The 18,665-nt window shown below is 53.1% G+C and overlaps 1 protein-coding gene across 6 annotated transcripts in view; it reads left to right on the forward strand.

The window, feature by feature from the left end:
- Positions 1–15,792, forward strand: part of CACNA1B (calcium voltage-gated channel subunit alpha1 B) — a 181,394-nt gene extending 165,602 nt beyond the window's left edge. For 4 of the 6 annotated variants that reach the window (XM_088019210.1, XM_088019211.1, XM_088019212.1 and 1 more), the window contains 9 exons: positions 2,587–2,695; positions 9,089–9,196; positions 9,700–9,812; positions 10,820–10,947; positions 12,304–12,433; positions 12,603–12,719; positions 14,103–14,310; positions 14,546–14,790; positions 15,198–15,792. In XM_088019210.1, coding sequence (XP_087875336.1) covers positions 2,587–2,695; positions 9,089–9,196; positions 9,700–9,812; positions 10,820–10,947; positions 12,304–12,433; positions 12,603–12,719; positions 14,103–14,310; positions 14,546–14,790; positions 15,198–15,728 — 1,689 coding nt within the window. In that variant the 3' untranslated portion in view covers positions 15,729–15,792. Of the gene's footprint in view, positions 1–2,586; positions 2,696–9,088; positions 9,197–9,699; positions 9,813–10,819; positions 10,948–12,303; positions 12,440–12,602; positions 12,720–14,102; positions 14,311–14,545; positions 14,791–15,197 lie in introns of all 6 variants that reach the window. The other 2 variants (XM_088019213.1, XM_088019215.1) reach the window with 2 other exon arrangements.
- The last annotated feature ends 2,873 nt before the right edge of the window (positions 15,793–18,665 follow it).

Raw genomic sequence — 18,665 nt, forward strand, 5'->3', positions numbered from 1 at the left:
TTTGGGTCTGAGCCTGGGGTAATAGGGGCCTGCAGGGCCTCTGGCACTTCTGAGGAACCCCCACTCAGCTCCACACATGCAGAACTTCCCCAGGTCTGGGCTCCTGTCAGCCTGGGGAGGCAGCATCCCCAGGGCTTTGTAAGTTCCACAGCGGGAAGGAGGCGCTGTGGCATTAAGAAGGAAAGGATGCCAGGGAGAGGCGTTCTGCTGTCATTCCTGGGGCTTCAGAGACTGCTGCAGGGTAAGGACAGGTAGTCCCATGCCCCCTCCTTCCATCGCTGAGGAGCCCAGGAGGCTGAGCGGCAAGGAGGGGGTAAACTGAAGGACATCTCCAGGCCTCCCTCCTTGGGGGGCAGGCAGGTCACATGGCCAGCCCCAAGCCTGCTACCACCTGCCCCATGTGCCCTTTGGTGTGTAGGCACCTCCCATCCCTCCAGCACCACCCCCCACCCGTCGCCCCGCACCGAGAGCCCTGCTGCAGCTCCCATTGCTCCCAGAAAACAGAGCCAGCCCGAGTCGTGCGGCTCCACCAGCGTGTGTCTGGAGCCTCTCTGCCACCGCCCTCTCTCTGAGCGAGCTTCCCAGCAGAGCTTTCCTCTCTCTGGTTCTGTCCGTGCTGTCTGTCTCTGTGCTCTCAATCTGGGCCTGCCTCTGTCACCTGGCTCAGCACAGCCTTTGGAAGCTAAGTGGCTCCTTCAGGCCATCGGCAGATGCCTCTGCTGTCCTCCTCAGCCCTCCCCTGCCTGGCATGCATGTTGCGCCTGCCTGAGGCCTGCATGCAAGACTGTAGCTTTGTTCCCAAGGAGGAGAGTTCTGTCCACACTGATACCTGGGGCCAGGCTGGGCATGCAGGGCTCTGATGGGCTAGCCTTTAGGGCCCCTCCCCAGCTGTGCTGGCCAGTTCCAAGGTTCTGGTCATGAATAGACCAGGGGAGGCCTCAGGGTGGGTAGGAATGGATGGGCTTGGGGAGCTGGGGAGGGTCCAGGAGATGCTCAGGGTGCTATGACCAGGAGGTCCTAGGCCCAGGGCAGAGATGCCTGTCTGTTTACCCTGGCCTTGTCCTTTTGCCGCTTCCTGAGATCCCTGCCCTTCTAGGGCCTGGACAGGCAGAGGAGAGCCTCTGGTGAAGGTGCCCTGGACAGAGCTCTCTTCTCTTGGAAATCACCTGCTTGCTCCTCCTTCACGCTGGTACCCAACTCCCTGACTTCCCTGGAGAGGAATCCCTCTGCCTCTCCTCCTGCCATCAGTGCTGGTCTACAGGGACGCTGTGCTCTGGAAAGCCGATTTTCCTGGTGTGCATCACAAAGGTGATGTGTGAGGTCCTGGGACCGCGATTGGATGTGCCAGGTGGGGCTTTGCCAGCATTCAGGGGGGCAGAGTCTGGGTTCGTGTCTCTAGCCACCCGGTCTCTACTAGGCCGAGGATTGGATTTAGGGCCCAGATACTGGGGGCAGGGCTGGGGGCCCTCCCTAGAGGGGCTGCTCTGTCATGGGATGTGGGCTTGGCAGAGGACAGGCACAACCCGGGGAGTGGCCCTGTGCCCCCTTCTCTAGCTCTGTCTTATGGTAGACGACAAGAGAGCAGTGAGAGAAGACAGGTGGGTCACGGTGCCCCTAGGGCTCTACTTGGTCAGCTAGGTGACCTCCCAGGCTGAGACCATGCCAGACACACCAAGGGTACTTTTCTTCCTGGACACCACCTAAGTTCTCAGAGCCTCAGGCTCTGGGCAGCTGCTGGCTATACCCGGAGGTCTGTGGTACAGACACACATCTGTTTCCCGCTGTTCTGTCCTTGAAAAATGAGGAGAGGAAAGGGGCTGTTCACCTGATGCGGAAACAGGGAGCAAAGCAGCAGGGCACTGCTCCCAGTCTGGTCCGAAGTACTTTTACTCCTGTGCAATGGCCCTGAGCCTCTCCCTACCAGCCTCCACGCTGGCCCTGTGCAGTACCATCTGTTCTGGGTCCTTCTGACTGGAAGGTGCTGGCTGCCTCTTCCAGGCCCCCTGACTGGGGGGTGAGAGGCAGAAGCCTTCCTGGGGTGAAGGGATGCTCCCACTGAGAGTGGGAGCTCAGAGCTGTGCTCTTGGCTAACCCGCCCCTTGTCCAGTGCTCCAGGCTGCCGGTGGAGGAGATGACGTTGGGCAGAGCTGTAAGGACAGGGGTCTTCCCTCCTGTCTGTGGGCCATCCCAGGGTGCCTTGCCTCTGTTCTGCAGCCCAGATCCCTCCCTCTTCAGCCCAGGCCCCACGCCCCTTATTCCAGCCTTGGGCAGGGGTCCTTCTGGCTAAGCATGTGCCTGTTCTTTCAGAGGGATCCAGGCTTCTGGCTTGGTGCTATGCTACAGTCTTTACCTGGACTTCTATTTTTCTGCAGCTAGGAGAAGGAGGGACTGCTCCAATGGGGGGGGGGGGGTCCAAGGGTGAGTGTGAATGCTGGCAAAACTCCCAGCCACCCAACTTTGCCTGGGCGCCTGCAGAAGCCACCCCCAGGAGGCGAAGCCCAGCCTCTAGGGGCCTCCAGCACCTTGTAGTCCTGTGGTGGAGGGACCCTGGTAGGCCTGGCCCTGACCTGCTCCCCTTGTCTCTAGCGCCTGGTTCGCATGAACATGCCCATCTCCAATGAGGACATGACCGTCCACTTCACGTCCACGCTGATGGCCCTCATTCGGACTGCACTGGAGATCAAGCTGGCTCCAGGTGAGCAAGGCAGCATCTGGGGAGGGCACCAAGCCAGGACCGGGCGGTCTCCCTCCAGAGCCACCCCCAGGTGGGTGTGCAGGGAAGGGGGGTGAGGAGGCTTGTTGAGGCGACCAAGGACAGCTGCTCATGGCACCTCTGTTGGGCACTGACCTTATCCCCTGATAACCGCCCTGCCTTTGAGCCTTGTAATGATCCCATTTTCATGTGCGGGAGCTGAGGTGCAGGTTAAATGACCTGTCCAGGTTACCCAGAGCATGTGACGGCAGAACATAGGTTCACATGAGGTAGCACCCTTCCAGGGTGCAGCGTCTGTGTGCCTTCTGTCCGCTCCCCGTAGTGACCCCGGGCCCTGTCCGGTCCTCTCCTGAGCTGACTGATAGGACTGCATAGCCTGTGCCAAATCTAGGAGAGAATAAACCTCCAGTGTATCCTGTCCACCTTCACCCTCCTGTGAAAATTAGAAAAATTAGAGCCACCAGAGGGGATCTGCATTGTCTCTGCCCCCACACCACCCTCCTGGCCGCACTCGAGCCCTTGAGCTCAGCCATTTCGTTTGTAGCGGATGAGTCAAGGCCAGTCCCGTACCCTGCCCCCCTTGCCCTCTAGGTCCCGTTCTCATCATCTACCCAAAGATGTCATGCCAGAAATTCTGCACCCTGCTTCTTGCCCTGTCAGTTTTTTCCTCCCTATTGGATTCTTTGTATCAACATATAAACAAGCTATGATCTCTCCCGTCTTTAAAAGGTTTTCTGCTCCCTCCATTGGCTTCCCTATGTTTATTCTTACCCTCCTCGCGACCAACTCCTCCAGAGACTGGTCTGTATTGTCTGTCTGGTCTCTCTTGTTCGGTCTGCAGGTGGGTTTCCACTGCAATGCTGCAGGAGCCGCTCTTGCTGAGCTGTTCGGCGACCTCCGTGTGCTCGGTCCTCATTTTACCTAATCCACAGCTCAGCCTTTCCTCCGTGGTCGCGTCCGCCCGCGGCTCAGCCCTTCCTCCGTGGCCGCGTCCGCCCGCGGCTCAGCCTTTCCTCGGTGGTCGTGTCCGCCCGCGGCTCAGCCCTTCCTCCGTGGTCGCGTCCGCCCGCGGCTCGGCCCTTCCTCCGTGGTCGCGCCCGCCCGCGGCTCGGCCCTTCCTCCGTGGTCGCGCCCGCCCGCGGCTCGGCCTTTCCTCCGTGGTCGCGTCCGTCCGGGGCTCGGCCTTTCCTCCGTGGTCGCGTCCGCCCGCGGCTCGGCCTTTCCTCCGTGGTCGCGCCCGCCCGCGGCTCGGCCCTTCCTCCGTGGTCGTGTAGTTCTTCTTGAATCCCTTTGATGTTTCCTGTTCTGTTTTCTCATGTCTCCCACCCTCTGAATGTCACGGTGCCCCTCAGACTGTTCCCTTTGCCACGTTTGTCATTCCACCTATTTTCATGGCTCTAAATACTGGGAATTCCAACTTTGTGTTTTTGGTGCAGGCCTCCTCCTGAACTCCAGACCTGCATTCTGCATTCTCATGTGAATTTTTACTGTCTCCACTTGGAGACCCAGGAAGCATTCCAAAGTTCACTTGCCCAAACTTGATCGCCACATGTTCCCCATGATCTTTCCCGTCTCCATCAGGGGAAACTCTGTTCTTCCAGTTAGTCACTCAAGACAAAAACCTCTGGAGTCATTCTTACCTCCTCTTTTTCTTTTTCTTTCTCTTTCTTTCTTTCTTTCTTTCTTTCTTTCTTTCTTTCTTTCTTTCTTTCTTTCTTTCTTTCTTCTTTTTCTTTCTTTCTTTCTTTCTTTCTTTCTTTCTTCTTTTTCTTTCTTTCTTTCTTTCTTTCTTTCTTTCTTTCCTTTCTTTCTTTCTTTCTCTCTCTCTCTTTTTCTTTCTTTCTTTCTTTCTTTCTTTCTTTCTTTCTTTCTTTCTTTCTTTCTTTCTTTCTTTCTTTTTCTTTCCTTTCTTTCTTTTTTAATCCTTTTCCCAGTTTTGATCCATATATGGTTTCTTGTCATATCTCTTGACTCCACCTTCATAATATACCAGAATATGATCACTTCTTTGTCCTCTCCCACTGCTAGCTCCCGGTCCAAGCCCCTCTCTCTTGGGTCTTGACTCGATTCTTAGAGTAGCTTCTGACTGGTCTGCCTCTGTTCTTGTCTGCCTGCAACAGAACAGCTAGAATGATCATGTTAAAAACCAAACCAATAAAATTAATAAACCTCTGGCTAGACCAATCAAGAAAAAAAGAGATAGAAATAACCAATATAAGGAATGAAAGAGAGAACACCACTACAGGTCCTGCTGCCATTAAATGGATAACAAGGAAATTTTATGAACAACTTTCTGTCAATAACTTCAACAACTTAAATGAAATGGAAAAATTCCTTGACACCAACTATCAAGCTCATTCAAGAATGGATAACCTGAGTGGGTTAAAAAAAGGAAGAGAGAATCTGAGTAGCACTATAGTTATTAAAGAAATTAAATTATAGTCAAAAGCCTTCCAACAAAGAAAATCCCCAGCCCAGTTAGCTCCATAGGTGAAGTCCACCAAACATTTAAGGGGGAGATAATACCAGCTCTATATAAACTCTTCCAGAAAGTAGAGAAAAAGAGGATATTTCTCAACTTATTGTGCTGACATTGCTCCGACAGAAGATGAGACAAAGACGTTATAGGAAAAGAAAGTGACAGATCAGTATCCCTCATGACTGTAGACACAAAAATATTCAACCCAGTTTTCTCAGATTGAGTCTGGCTGTATATATATCTGTTTGCTCTAGGACAAAAGTAGGGTTTATACCAGGAATGCAAGTTGAGTTCAAGTATAAAAAAATCAATCAATATAATTTAATATATCAAAGAAGTAGAACTATATGATCATCTCAATAGATGCAGAAAAAGCATTTCACAAAAATTCAGTATCCATGATTTTAAAAATTCTGCATAGAGTAGAAACTGAAGGAAGCCCCCTCCATCGGATCAAGGATATCTATGAAAAACCTTCAGCGAATGACACACTTAACAAAGAAAGACTAACCCCTTTTCCCCTAAGATCAAGAACAAAGGAAGGATGTCTACTGTCACCATTCTTGTTCAACATCATACGTTAGGTCCTAGCCATTGTAATGAGTTAAGAAAAAGAAATAGGAGGCATACCAATTGGAAAGGAAGAAATAAAACTGCCTGTATTCACAATTGACATGATTATCTATGGAGAAAATCTGAAAGACTCTAAGAAAAAGTGAATAAAATGTAGGCATCTATGGGCCAAGGAATGCCAAGGATGGCTGGGAGCCACCAACATCTAGAAACGGGCAAGGAAGAATTCTTCACTAGAACATTTGGAGGAGGCACGGTCATGCTGACACCTTGATTTTGAGCTTCTGGCCTCCAGAACTGAGATAATCAATTTCTGTTGTCTTAAGCCATTAAAAAAAGTAACTAAAACCATCCACAAGTATAGAGCAAGGTCACAGGATACAAGGTCAGTGTGCAAGAAGAAAATGTATTTCTATATATTAGTAATTAACAATTGAAATGGGAAAAAGTTCCATTAAAATCATACCAAAAACATGAAGTACTTCTTTGTTTTTGGATAACTCTAAAAAGTATATATGTGAGATCTGTATGTTGCAAATTTCAAAACATTGAAAGAAGCAAAGAAGATCTAAAAATTAAGCACTGCATCATCTTCGTGCATTGGAAGATTCCATATTGTCATGATGTCAGTTCTTCCCACATTCATCAGTAGAATAAATGTTCACCCCATCAAAATCCCAACAGGTTTTTAGGTAGAAATGTATAAACGAATTCTAAAATGTATCTAGAAAAGCAAAAGAACTTGAATAACAAACAATTTTGAAAAGAGAACAAAGAAAACTTACTTTACCTGAATCAAAGACTTTCTATAAAGCATGTCAATTGAGGCGTATTGTGTTGGTGACAGGACAGAGACATGGGTCAGTGGAACACAATAGAGACTCATACTTACATTGCCAATGGATTTTTGATGAAGTTGTAAAGGCAATTAATGAAGAAAAGATAATTTTTTCAACAAGTGGTACTTGAAAAATTTAGACAACTATCCAAAAAAGGGAAAAATCTTGACATTTAGTGTCTTAGTCTGCTTGGGTTGCCAATAACAAAGTACCACAACTGAGTGGCTTAAACACAGAAATTTATTTCTCACAGTCTCGAGGCTGAAAGTCCAAATCAAGGTGCCAGGAAGGTAAGTTTCATTCCTGGGCCTGTTCTCCTGGTTTGTAGGGTGGTCACCTTCTCACTGTGTGCTCACATGGTCTTTCCCTGAGTGTATACAGAGAGTGAACAAATTTTCTGGTATCTCTTCTCATAAGGACACTTAACTCTCTGGGTCAGGGTCCCACCCTTCTGACCTCATTTCACCTAATTGCCTCCTTCTCGGCCTTATATAGTCACAATGAGGGTTCCAGCTTCAACATGTGAACGGGGGGCAGCACACAATTCAGTCCATAGCACATACCTTTTACCTCCTACAAAAATTAACTTGAAATTGATCATAGACATAAATGTAAAATGTAAAATTATAAAACCCCTAGAAGGAAACACAGGAGAGAGATTTTGGCAGTTTTGAGTTTGGCAAAGATTTTTGGAGACACCAAAAGCATGAGCCATAAAAGAAAAATTGAAAAATTGAACTTTATCAACATTAAAAACTTTTGCTCTTCAAAAAGACATTTAAGAAAATGAAAAGACAAAGCTAAAGCATTGGTGAAGATATTTTTGAACCATGTATCTGATATAGGTTCAGTTTCCAGAATAGATAAAGGTCTGTCACAACTCAGTAGTAAGAAAATAAACAACCTAATAAAAATGGGCAAAGGATTCGAATAGACCTGTCACCAAAATATATATATGGAAGGCAAAGAAACACCTATAAAGATGCTCAATATCATTAATCATTAGAGAAATCCAAAATGAAGTCTACGGCCATACCACCCTGAACGCGCCCGATCTCGTCTGATCTCGGAAGCTAAGCAGGGTCGGGCCTGGTTTGTACTTGGATGGGAGAAATCCAAAATGAAGCCATAGTAAGATAACACTACATGGTTATTAATGCGACTGAAATACTTTTCTAAATGACAATATTAAGTCCTGGTGAGAATGCATAATATGGAATTCTTGTGATCCTAGTTTGGCAGTTCCTTACCGTACGGCCCAGCCAGCCCACTCCCAAGTGGGAAGAAAAGAAAACATACATCTGCACAAAAACTATATGCAAATGTTCACAGCTTTATTTCATAATCTCCTCAAAATGTAAGCAACTCAAATGCTCACAACTGGTGAATGGATAAACAAACTGGGGTCTATCCATACCACAAGGTAGTACTCCGCAGTCAAAAGAAACAGGCTACTTATACACTCAACAACGTGGACTGAATCTCAAAGGCACCACGCTGAGTGGAGAAGTCCTACCCAAAAGCCAATACACCCGATGACGTTGTTTGTGTGGCATTCTGGAGAAGGCAAAACAGACCGAGACAGAAAACACACTAGGGATGGGACGGGATGAGAGGAGGCCAAGGGGTCAGCTACAAAGGGAGCACAGAGGGACTTTGGCAGTGGGGCCATATACCATGACTCGATTGTGGGGTGGATGTGTGGCTTTATGGATTTACCAAAGTTCATAGAATGGGATAACTGAAAAGGGTGGATTTCGTTGTATGTACATTGTACCATAGTAAACCTGATGCTAAAAAAAGGTCAATCAGAGTATTTTATCCCTCTGCTTATCACGCTCTGCTGCTTCCTATCTCAACATCTGCTCCCTGCAGCCCGTCACCCCCACCCCCCGCTCAGTGAGCCTTGCCTTCCTGGCTGGTTGTGTGACACACCAAGGCCTTTGCAACCCCTGGTCCTTTTCTGCCTTCGGGGTCTTACACACACACCACCTTCTCATGAGACCTTTCCTGACTACCCTGTCCAAAATTTCAGCCCTCCTAATATTTCTCATCCCTCCCTACTTAAGCTTTTTCTGCACCCAACACACTAGGTTTTGAACTTACTGCCACTTTATTGTTGAGTCAAGCCACATGGTGCCACAAAGGCGGCTCCTTTGCTTTTGTTCCATCACCTAGAATAGTCCCTGGCACGGGAGGGTGCTCTCTTGATAGTTTTGAATGGCTGGACGAACAGCTGGACCGCCACCATATCCCTTCTCCACTCCCAGGGCCCACGCACACAGGCCTCTGTCTCTGCACGTGCCCATCAGGGACGCTCCGACAGCCGCCGTGGCCGTGCTTCTCCCCGCTCTGCCCTTTCTCCTGGCACGGTCCTTGCCCCATTTCCCCTCACACCACACCTCTCCCTGCCGGCTCCCCCAGGGGGCCCGTGAGACAGCTCCTAACATCTCTCTTCCCCTCCACACCCTTGTCCTGCCCCAGCCGGCACCAAGCAGCATCAGTGTGATGCAGAGTTGAGGAAGGAGATTTCCTCTGTGTGGGCCAATCTGCCCCAGAAGACCCTGGATTTACTGGTGCCACCCCATAAACGTAAGTGAGGGCAAGAAATTCTCCTTGTTCACCCCCCTTTTTTGTCCCTCCCAGAGGCAGAGCCAGGAGGCCTGGGCCAGGGTGACCTCGTCAATAGTCTAGACTTAGTTTCCACCTGCAGGGAGAACGGTCTTACCAGTGGGTGCATAGGGACTGTGGGAAGGGATTCCCTGGGCGTTATTCTGTTGACCACAGTCACCCACGTTCCTGGTGGGGGTGTATACTTAAAAAATCCAGAGAACAGCAGGGAGACTCCTACAGTTAGAGATGAGGTGCTTAAAGATTAAACCCCGCATCCACTTCACTGGGAGGAGATGGAGGGCCCTGTGGAGAGTCAGTACAGCTCCAGAGGACACGTGCTCAGTGTCCACAGATGCAACTTCGGCCAAGCCCTGTGCCCTTCCCTGAGCATGTCCAGGAGTCCCTGTGGTGGAGGCTGTTCCCTTGCCCCCCCACCTCCCCTTCCTCCTCCACACCCCACCCTCTGTTTTCTCTCCCTCCAGCCGATGAGATGACCGTAGGAAAGGTGTACGCAGCTCTGATGATATTTGACTTCTACAAACAGAACAAGACCACCAGAGACCAGATTCACCAGGCCACGGGAGGCCTGTCCCAGGTACCGAGTTCCGGGATTTCCAAGAAGTAAACCTCAGACTCTGGCACCCATCAGTTGTTTTGACGGCAGAGGAAACCCACATCCTTCCTGGGGATTGCACGGCGGGAAAAGGAAGATGAGAGGTTCCTACTGTAGCCTCACTCTCCGGCCCCAAAGTCAGAAACCCCATACAGCCTGAGTGCTTTCCAACGGCTGGTCTCTTGCTGGTACCGGGGGCCCCCTGACATGGAGACCTAGTGTTCAGGAGCAGTAGACAAGGGGTGAGGACATGTTCCCTGGAGATCCCACTGTTTTAAGTGGTAGAAGAAAGAAGTTTGAAGAATATTTGAGGAGGTTGTTTGGGGAGGTTCGAGGAGAACCTGATTACCATGCACATTGGCAGGGACCAGAGAGATTCAAACTGATGGGTCCAGGGTCATGATTTCTTCCACTCATGACTCTGACTGGGCTGGTTTGGGGCCCCATCTTCCTGATGTCATCCTTCAAAGATAACAACTTTCCCACGCAGCCAAACCATCAGTGACCATACGTAGACTCTGTCTAGAAAGTTGCCTGGTTTGGAGCTTACAGGGACGTTCACCCATCGTGGGATGGGAAGTATCTGATGCCCACACCACATCCCCCGTTCCCCTGTCTGTTGCAGACACCCATCATTGCCCCCCCCGCCGCCCCCCGAGCCCTGAAGTGTCCTTAGAATTCTGCTCAGTCCGGGGCTCATGCAGCCTCTACCCATCAATCCAAGTTGATGATGAGATGAAACCTTTTACCATTTTTAATTGGATGAGGTCCCCAGATTTTGTAGGTAGGGATACTGAAGCTCCAAGAGGTGAAATGACTTTCCTGATGTCACTCACAGGCCAGGTTGGGAGTAAGCCCCCTCCTACCTCCTGTGTAGGGCTGGGGCAGGGCAGAAGGAGCACCAACCCATGCTGTGGGGTCAGGCCAGCTTTCTGGCACACCTGTCTCTGCCCTTAGAGCTCTTCCTCTTCCCTACGTCCCTTCTACAGATGGGCCCTGTGTCCCTGTTCCACCCTCTGAAGGCCACGCTGGAGCAGACACAGCCAGCTGTGCTCCGAGGAGCCCGGGTTTTCCTTCGGCAGAAGAGCTCTGCGTCCCTCAGCAACGGCGGGGCCGTGTGAGTACCTGGCCAGGGTGCGAGGTGCACGGAGGAGGCAGGACTCCTGGTTTCTCCCCCTCCCAGAGGGGCTCCCTGTAGGCTGTGCTGCAGGACATGGAGCCCTCAGGTCCCATCACCACTTTGGGAGACTGGCCTCTCTGTTCCACCCCATGCCCACCTCCCCCCAAATGGTTCCCCGCGGATGCTGCCTGAAAGCTAGTCCAGGCGGGCTGCTGGAGCGGTCCGTGGTGGACTCCAAAGCTAATTCCCGAAACGTTACACGGGTGCCTCTGATGGCACTGAGGTCAGTGGATTTAGACAGTCGGTGGTTCCCACTGTCACCTCCCATTGTGCGTGCCCATTTCCCTTTCCGGTGAGGGGCCTCTGCCTCTGCTTCCTCACTGCCCGTTGAGAAATGATTTGTTTCGACCCCATTCTGTTGACGGCCTGTGTGTGTCTAGTCTTCCTAACTCCTCTAAGACATTTTTCCTCAGATCTCCACTCCAGTAGTGATTTCTGAAGCAACTGTATTTTGTAGACAAATTGGTAACGTCCTTGTTACCTAACCCCTAACTCTTGCCACAATAATTCTTGGTAATGAACCACCCAAAACCAAGTGTTGCGAACTAACAGTCACCTACCTGTCTTGCACCGTGTGTCGCTGGGGGGTGGTAGCAGGCAGGCTCCTCTCAGCCACTCCCCTCAGGGCCAGCAGGGTCCCAGGTCTGCTAACACCCTATTGGCTAAAGGAAATCATTGGCTGAGCCCAAAGAGGGGGGCCTGTGCTCTGCCTCATCCAGCAAGGGCTAAGGTGTGGGGCCTGGTACCAGGCTGGGCACAACATGCATGTTTAGGGCTCCTGATTTCCTCCTCATCTGTACATGTTTGGATATTCTTTTCTGCAGCCTGGTTGTGGGTCTTGGACTGTTAATCAGGTAGGTTTTCCTGAGTACTACACTGCCCCTAACGTAGTGCTCAGGGCTTGCTGTGCACCAGTGTAGACAGGATGTCCGCACTCTGCGTCATGCATGCTGTGCACATGTGGCCTCCCACTACTCCTGGGAGGCCCTGTCTAGGGCCGAGGAACCTGCCGGGTGTCCCTAGACCAGGAAGCGGTGGGCCCAGACCTCCCTCGGACTCATGTCCGGGGGCCCTCTCTGCCCATCTACTCTGAGCCCTGGTACTGGGTCCACATCCCTTGCTGTGTGGCCACTTGAGAGCCTGTACTTGAAGGGCCTCACGCGTCTGGGCTGCTTCTAACCCAGAGTAGAAGGGGCCAGTATAGGTTCCTGGCAGGTTGGAGCCAGGTCCTTGGTGGGCATTCCATGGCCCACAGACCTCTGAGCCAACAGCACAATCCTCTCTTCTCTACAGACAAACCCAGGAGAGTGGCATCAAGGAGTCTGTTTCCTGGGGTACTCAGAGGACCCAGGAGGTACCCATGGCTCCACCCCTGGAGCGTGGCCACTCTACAGAGATCCCAGTGGTGCAGCCAGGAAAACCGGTGAGGGCTCCCAGGGCTGGGGAGCCAGGCTGGGTATGGGGGATGAGATAAGGATTGGGGTGAGACAGGGATGGTGGGAGATGGCAGGAGTGTGGCGGGGAGCCCAGGATGGGGGGGAAGGTGAGGGTGGGGTGGGGGCCGGTGTGACTGCGGGCTGCTGTGTGCCCAGGCTGTGGACGTCCAGATGCAGAGCATGGCCCTGAGAGGTCCTGACGGGGAGCCCCAACCCGGACTGGAGAGCCAGGGACGCGCGGCCTCCATGCCTCGCCTGGCTGCAGAGACTCAGGTGGGTGGTCTGGGAGGGCCAGGGTCATGGGAGGGTGGGGGCGTGGGGGATGAGGAGACCTGGCTTGGGGAGGGCTTGTGTCCCGCGTGAGGGCTCCCTACCTGCACTGCGGCCTGGACACTGTCAGCCCTGTTGGGAGCTCCCAGGATGATGGTCTCAAGAGGTGCAGCCAGAGTCCTCGGAGGCCTGCCAGGAATCCCCACCACCCACCGGTGCTCAGCCTCCTGCGGTGGCCCTGGGGCTTCCATCTCCCAGCCCAGTGTCCCTGACCCAGACTCTCCCTCTCTCTAGGACATCCCTCTCCCACGCCAGCCTGCATTGCCCCCCCGGCCCCCCCGCCATGCACACGGTGCCTCACAGCTTGGTCCTCCCTTTCCCCCATGGATGCTCTGGGGATGACCTGCCCTGTTCCTCTTTTTTTTTTTTTTTTTTTTTAAGATTTTTTTATTTTATTTGAGAGAGAGAATGAGAGAGAGAGAGCACATGAGGGGGGGAGGATCAGCTGAGTAGGGAGCCCGATGCGGGACTCGATCCTGGAACTCCAGGGTCATGACCTGAGCCGAAGGCAGTCGCTTAACCAACTGAGCCACCCAGGCGCCCGGCCTGCCCTGTTCTTTCTCTGGACTCTGGAGGCGGCATCCCCTGCTCCTTCGAGGATGCTTTGAGTACCGAGCAGGAAGCTCCAGGGCAAGGGGGCTGTGGGCCCATTCACAAGGACTCAGAGAGGGGCCTGCAGACCTGAGGCTGTGTCAGGGGGCCCTGCTTTCACTTCCTGGGATGGTGAGGGGCTTTAGAGGGGCATTCCTCCAGCCGGGGACCTTCAGTGTTTGCCTGCGGCTGGCTCTGTCCCTGCCTCCTTTTGTGGTTCCTGGTTCTGCACATTCCAAATGACTTCATTCTCTAAACTTGTCTCTGCCTCCCATTGGTGGTGGCTCCCGCCCTCTTCGCCTTCCTGAGCCTGGCCCGCTGGGCGGCCAGCTTGAGGACGCCGAGTGGAGGCTGTGGGTCAGCTCCCCTTGGAGGGCCTCTTTCCGCAGGTCCCGATTTCAGCCCAGGGCAGGAGCCCCATGGCCCTGGCCCAGCAGGGCCATCACACGCAGCCACCCCTCAGGGTTCTCCCAGCCAGGCCCGCGGCCTCCCTCTTCCTGGCATCCTCCCTGTCCCCCAGGGACACTGAGGCCAACAGCTCTCTGGGCCCCGCTGGCAGAGACGGACAGCACCTTGTGCAGCGTGCTCTGGGAGAAAGGGTGGGCCTGGGTGGAGAAGAGCTTTCTGGGGAGAGGGAGGGGCCTGGTGGTTCCTGAACCCCAGGCCTGCAGTGCCGCCCTGGAGCCTGCCCCAGGCCCCTCTCAGACTGTGTGCCAACCCACATCCCACCTGCAGCCGGGCCCCAACGCCAGCCCCATGAAGCGCTCCATCTCCACACTGGCGCCCCAGCGTCCCCACGTGGCTCATCTCTGCAGCGCTGCCCTGGACCGTGCCCCAGCCAGCCAGGCTGCGCCCCATCACCACCACCGCTGCCATCGCCGCAGGGAGAGGAAGCAGAAGTCCTTGGAGAAGGGGCCCAGCCTGTCCGCAGACACAGATGGCGGTGCGTGCGGGGGTCCCTCCTATGGCCAGGGCCTGAGGCATTCCTTTCTGTGCTTCCACCATCCAAACGGCCCTGAGTAGGGGGCTGTGAGGCCCAGGTCTGGGGACCAGGCAGGATCACCCACGCACCTCAGCTCTCCCCCTGGGTCCCCCTGCTGGCCCTGGGGACCGGATCTGGGCTGGGGGTCTGTCTCCCCACCTGGCTCGCTGTTCTGACTTCCCCTCTTCCTGGCCAGCACCCAGCAGTGCTGCAGGGCCAGGCCCACCCCCGGGAGAGGGGCCCACAGGCTGCCGGAGGGAGCGCAGACAGGAGCGGGGCCGGTCCCAAGAGCGGAGGCAGCCCTCTTCCTCTTCCTCGGAGAAACAGCGTTTCTACTCCTGTGACCGCTTTGGGGGCCGGGAGCCCTCGCAGCCCAAACCCTCCCTCAGCAGCCACCCCACATCACCAACAGCTGGGCAGGAGCCAGGACCCCGGAGACCGGTAAGTCAGGACCCCCCTCACTGCCCCTCCTTACGAGCCCCCCCCCCACCATGCTCCGAATCCTCCTTCATGTCCTGGTTCCCAGGCCCGAGTCTGCGCTCCCCCCTCCTTGCTCCATTCCTCCCGCACCAGCCCGATCCTCCCCTCCCAACTGCCCTGGACTGGCCTCTGGTCTCCCTTCTCCCTGAGCTGTGCCTGTCCCTTTGTTACCCACTGTTCCCCAACCACCTCCCCAGGCCTACCGGCACCAGCGGCTTTCCCCCCTCCACCACACACCCTACGGGTCCCCTTCCAGGGTGCCTGCCTCTCTCCATGCCTCACCCCCCATCTCCATGGTTCTCACATGCATTGGCCTCTGGTCTGGGACTTTGATTTTTTTTTTTTTTCTCTGTTCTATTTTCTTGTAGGGTGGTGGTTCAGTGAACGGGAGCCCCTTGTTGTCAACATCCGGTGCTAGCACCCCTGGCCGTGGTGGGCGGAGGCAGCTCCCCCAGACTCCGCTGACCCCCCGTCCCAGTGTCACCTACAAGACGGCCAACTCTTCGCCTGTCCACTTTGCTGGGGCACAGACCAGCCTCCCCACCTTTTCCCCAGGCCGGCTTAGCCGTGGCCTTTCCGAACACAATGCTCTGCTCCAGAGAGACCCCCTCAGCCAGCCCCTGGCCGCCGGCTCTAGGATCGGCTCTGACCCTTACTTGGGGCAGCGTCTGGACAGTGAGGACACTGCCCGCACCCAGCCCGAGGACACGCTTACCTTCGAGGAGGCTGTGGCCACCAACTCAGGCCGCTCCTCCCGGACTTCCTATGTGTCCTCCCTGACCTCCCAGTCGCACCCCCTCCGCCGCGTGCCCAACGGCTACCACTGCACTCTGGGGCTCAGCTCGGGCGGCCGGGTTCGGCATAGCTACCACCACCCCGACCAAGACCACTGGTGCTAGCCGCACCTCTGCCGCGCGCCTGCTCAGTGGGCGCGTTCCAGCCGATGAGTTTTATCATCCACGCTGGACTCCCAGGGATGTGCAGGGGCACCGAGGCAGGGGCAGCAGCCCCTGGGAGGAGGGGCCCCGCCTTTGGGGCCAGCTGGGGGGAGGCCCCGCGGCTCCCCCCCCCGCCCCCACCTCCTCTTTCACGCTGGACCAATTCCTAAAGCCCTTTCGGAGAGGGACGTGGCTCTCTCTGTCCCCTTGTATGCTGCCTGCCTGGGTCTTGTACCACAGACCCTACACGGGAAGTCGCTGCATGTGCTGAGTGGGACCCTGTCAGTCTGAATCCTGTGTGATGGCTCCCAGCGTCTGGGGGGTGTGCCCGGGGCCACTTTTAGGAGGTCTGGATCTGGTAGAGACCATCCTTTATCCACGTGTGTGGTACGGAGCCAGGCATGTTTACATGCCTGGCCAGATAAGACAGAGTTGATGGTCAACAGCAGTAGCCTCGGGAGCCCGGCCTGTGGCTCCGTGCATTCTTGTCGGCGCCCACAAACACAAACACATCCGGCGTGGCTCTTTGTACCTGAAACAGCAGATGGACACCAGAAATACACTCACACATTCTCTGTCCTCTCCCAGATGCTGTCAACCTTGACAGGGACCAAATCTGGAAAACATTCTTGCTGTTGGTTTTGGTTCTTAATCGAAACACCCTTCCCTCTTTTGTCAATTCCATACACTTGATCTAGAAAGAAGAGAAAAACAGAAAAATGGGGAAGGAAATAGTAACAGAACTTAAAAAAAAATCCAACCTGTAGGAAGCTCTCAGCTCTTTGGTTGTGTGTGTGTGTGTGTGTGTGTGTGTGTGTGTGTGTGTGTGTGTGTGTGGCTTGTGCGAGGAGATGCTCTTGCGTCCAGCCTGGGTGGCCCCCCAGCTCCCCTGGCTTCTGCTGCTCTCGACCAAGTGCCTGACTTCCGAGCCCTCTCGTGCCAGGCTCCTGGGGGCGGTGATGTGAAGCCTGTGTGAAGCGTGGGTGAATCCTTGGAACTGTTTCCAGTTCCAAATATCAACCAAGTAGAAAGCTGGTGTCCATGGAGAACACTCATATAACATCCAGTGGGACGGTTGTAGTTGGAAACGAAGCGACCATTTCCCTGTTTTCCTCCCACGAGTGGAAGGGTTTCCTGGGAAGCCACAGAGCAGTGTAGAGCGTGTCCTTGTATGGGGTGTTTTCAGTCTGTTCTACATCTGAATCTCAGGGACGGGATGCCTGCCAAAGAGGGCGTGGTATCTGTTGTGAAAGTTTCTTTTCAGATAAGGCCAGAGAGAGGGAGAGGTCGTGGGAAGAGGGAGAGGTGGGGGAGTGGAGATGGACCCGGCGGGGCAGGAGGGAGGGCCTGTGTCTGTGCAGGTGCGGGCACTTGGGACAGCCTGACTGAAATGAGGCCAAAACTCGGAGGAAGCGATGGGGCAAGGAGAAGCTTGGCGACTGAGGCTCAGGCAGGAGCCATCTGAAGCCCAGCACTGTGGCACAAGACACGGGAAAGCAGGAAGCAAAAGGGAAATCCAACCTCATGGCCACTGTCAAAAGGGAAACACTGTAGGTAGGAGGCTGTGCATAAAATGCCGGGAGACCCTTTGTTTCGTGAACAAAAGGAATATTTAGATGATTAGATTTTGGTGCATCCTCCGTGTTTGGAAATGTCAGATGATCTCTTCGCTGGATCATTTGAGTGTTCCCATTGGCTGTTGCCCCATGACTCACCTTAAAGAAACTTGGCCTGTGACGTGTGTGTGCGTTTCTCTGTGTGGAGGTGTGTCCCAGTGAGTGGATGTCGTTAACCCATAGGGCTATGCAACAAAAGACACACATTCAATAGAAATAAATCATGTAAGACCACCACCTGTTCTAGGGTTTCAGCATGATTGTGACCAAACCATTTTATAGAATCTCCTTACTGGAAGGCACAACACTCTGAAACTTTAAGATTACAGAGTATTTTACCGCAATAGGAAATAATAACTGGAATGGTATCTCAGACTCTGCATGAGATAGCTCTGTTCCTGTTGCAAAGCAGAAGGATGTGTATTTTGATACTGATGTTTCATCTCTGGCCCATGTTATTGTGAATGTATCCATTCTGTGCAGAACCACAGCTGCTTCCCAGACCATGTTGGGTGGAGAATCACTGTTCTAGCCCCACACAGCCTCACCGGTCTGTCTGGATTCTTCTAGACACTGGAATTGGTGAAAACTACAGGGAGTGGGGGAAGAGATACTGTGTCTTGTTTTCCTGACTTTGGATTTTGTTTCTGTATCGTCTCTTCTCAGCTATCATATGTTTCCACTGAGATCTCATAGTGAGTTGCCAAATTTGAAATGCATTAACCAGTTGTCTGCATCTGGACCAGTCAAGCAGTGGCTGTAGTTTGAATAAGTTATGTGTGCATGTAAAATATATACATATATACATATATACAAGTATGTGCATGAAATGTATATCTTCGTACTTTTTGATACAATGTACTCATTTGTTAATTTTTAATTATATTTGATATAAATCAAAGGTTTGTTGCAAAACTTTATATTTAAGAACAGTGTTAAAAAAAAAAAAAAACCCAAAAAGAAGTCCCAACCATGCAACACAACTGGGACCTGCTTTAAAACAATCCTGTGATTGACGAGTTTGCTGCCTGAGTAATATTGATCACCCAGACTTTGGATTCTGCTATTGTTTCTACAATGACATTTTGTATGAATCAAAGTCCTTGGATTAAAATAAAACTTAGCAAAAAATCAAAACAAACCCCACCATGCTGCTGGGTGATGTATGCAAGAGGTGTGGGAGTCAGCAACCTGTGCGTCTTCAGAAGGCAGGGCCACCTCCACGGGCGTGTGGGCAGGAGTGCAGAGCCGAGCAGCTCTCCGGAGAAAATAACCCCCTAAA

This window comes from Eumetopias jubatus, unplaced genomic scaffold (genome assembly GCF_037043125.1).
Source record: "Eumetopias jubatus isolate StellerSeaLion01/CBP00866 unplaced genomic scaffold, mEumJub1_p1.0 scaffold_15, whole genome shotgun sequence".
Taxonomy (NCBI): domain Eukaryota; kingdom Metazoa; phylum Chordata; class Mammalia; order Carnivora; family Otariidae; genus Eumetopias; species Eumetopias jubatus.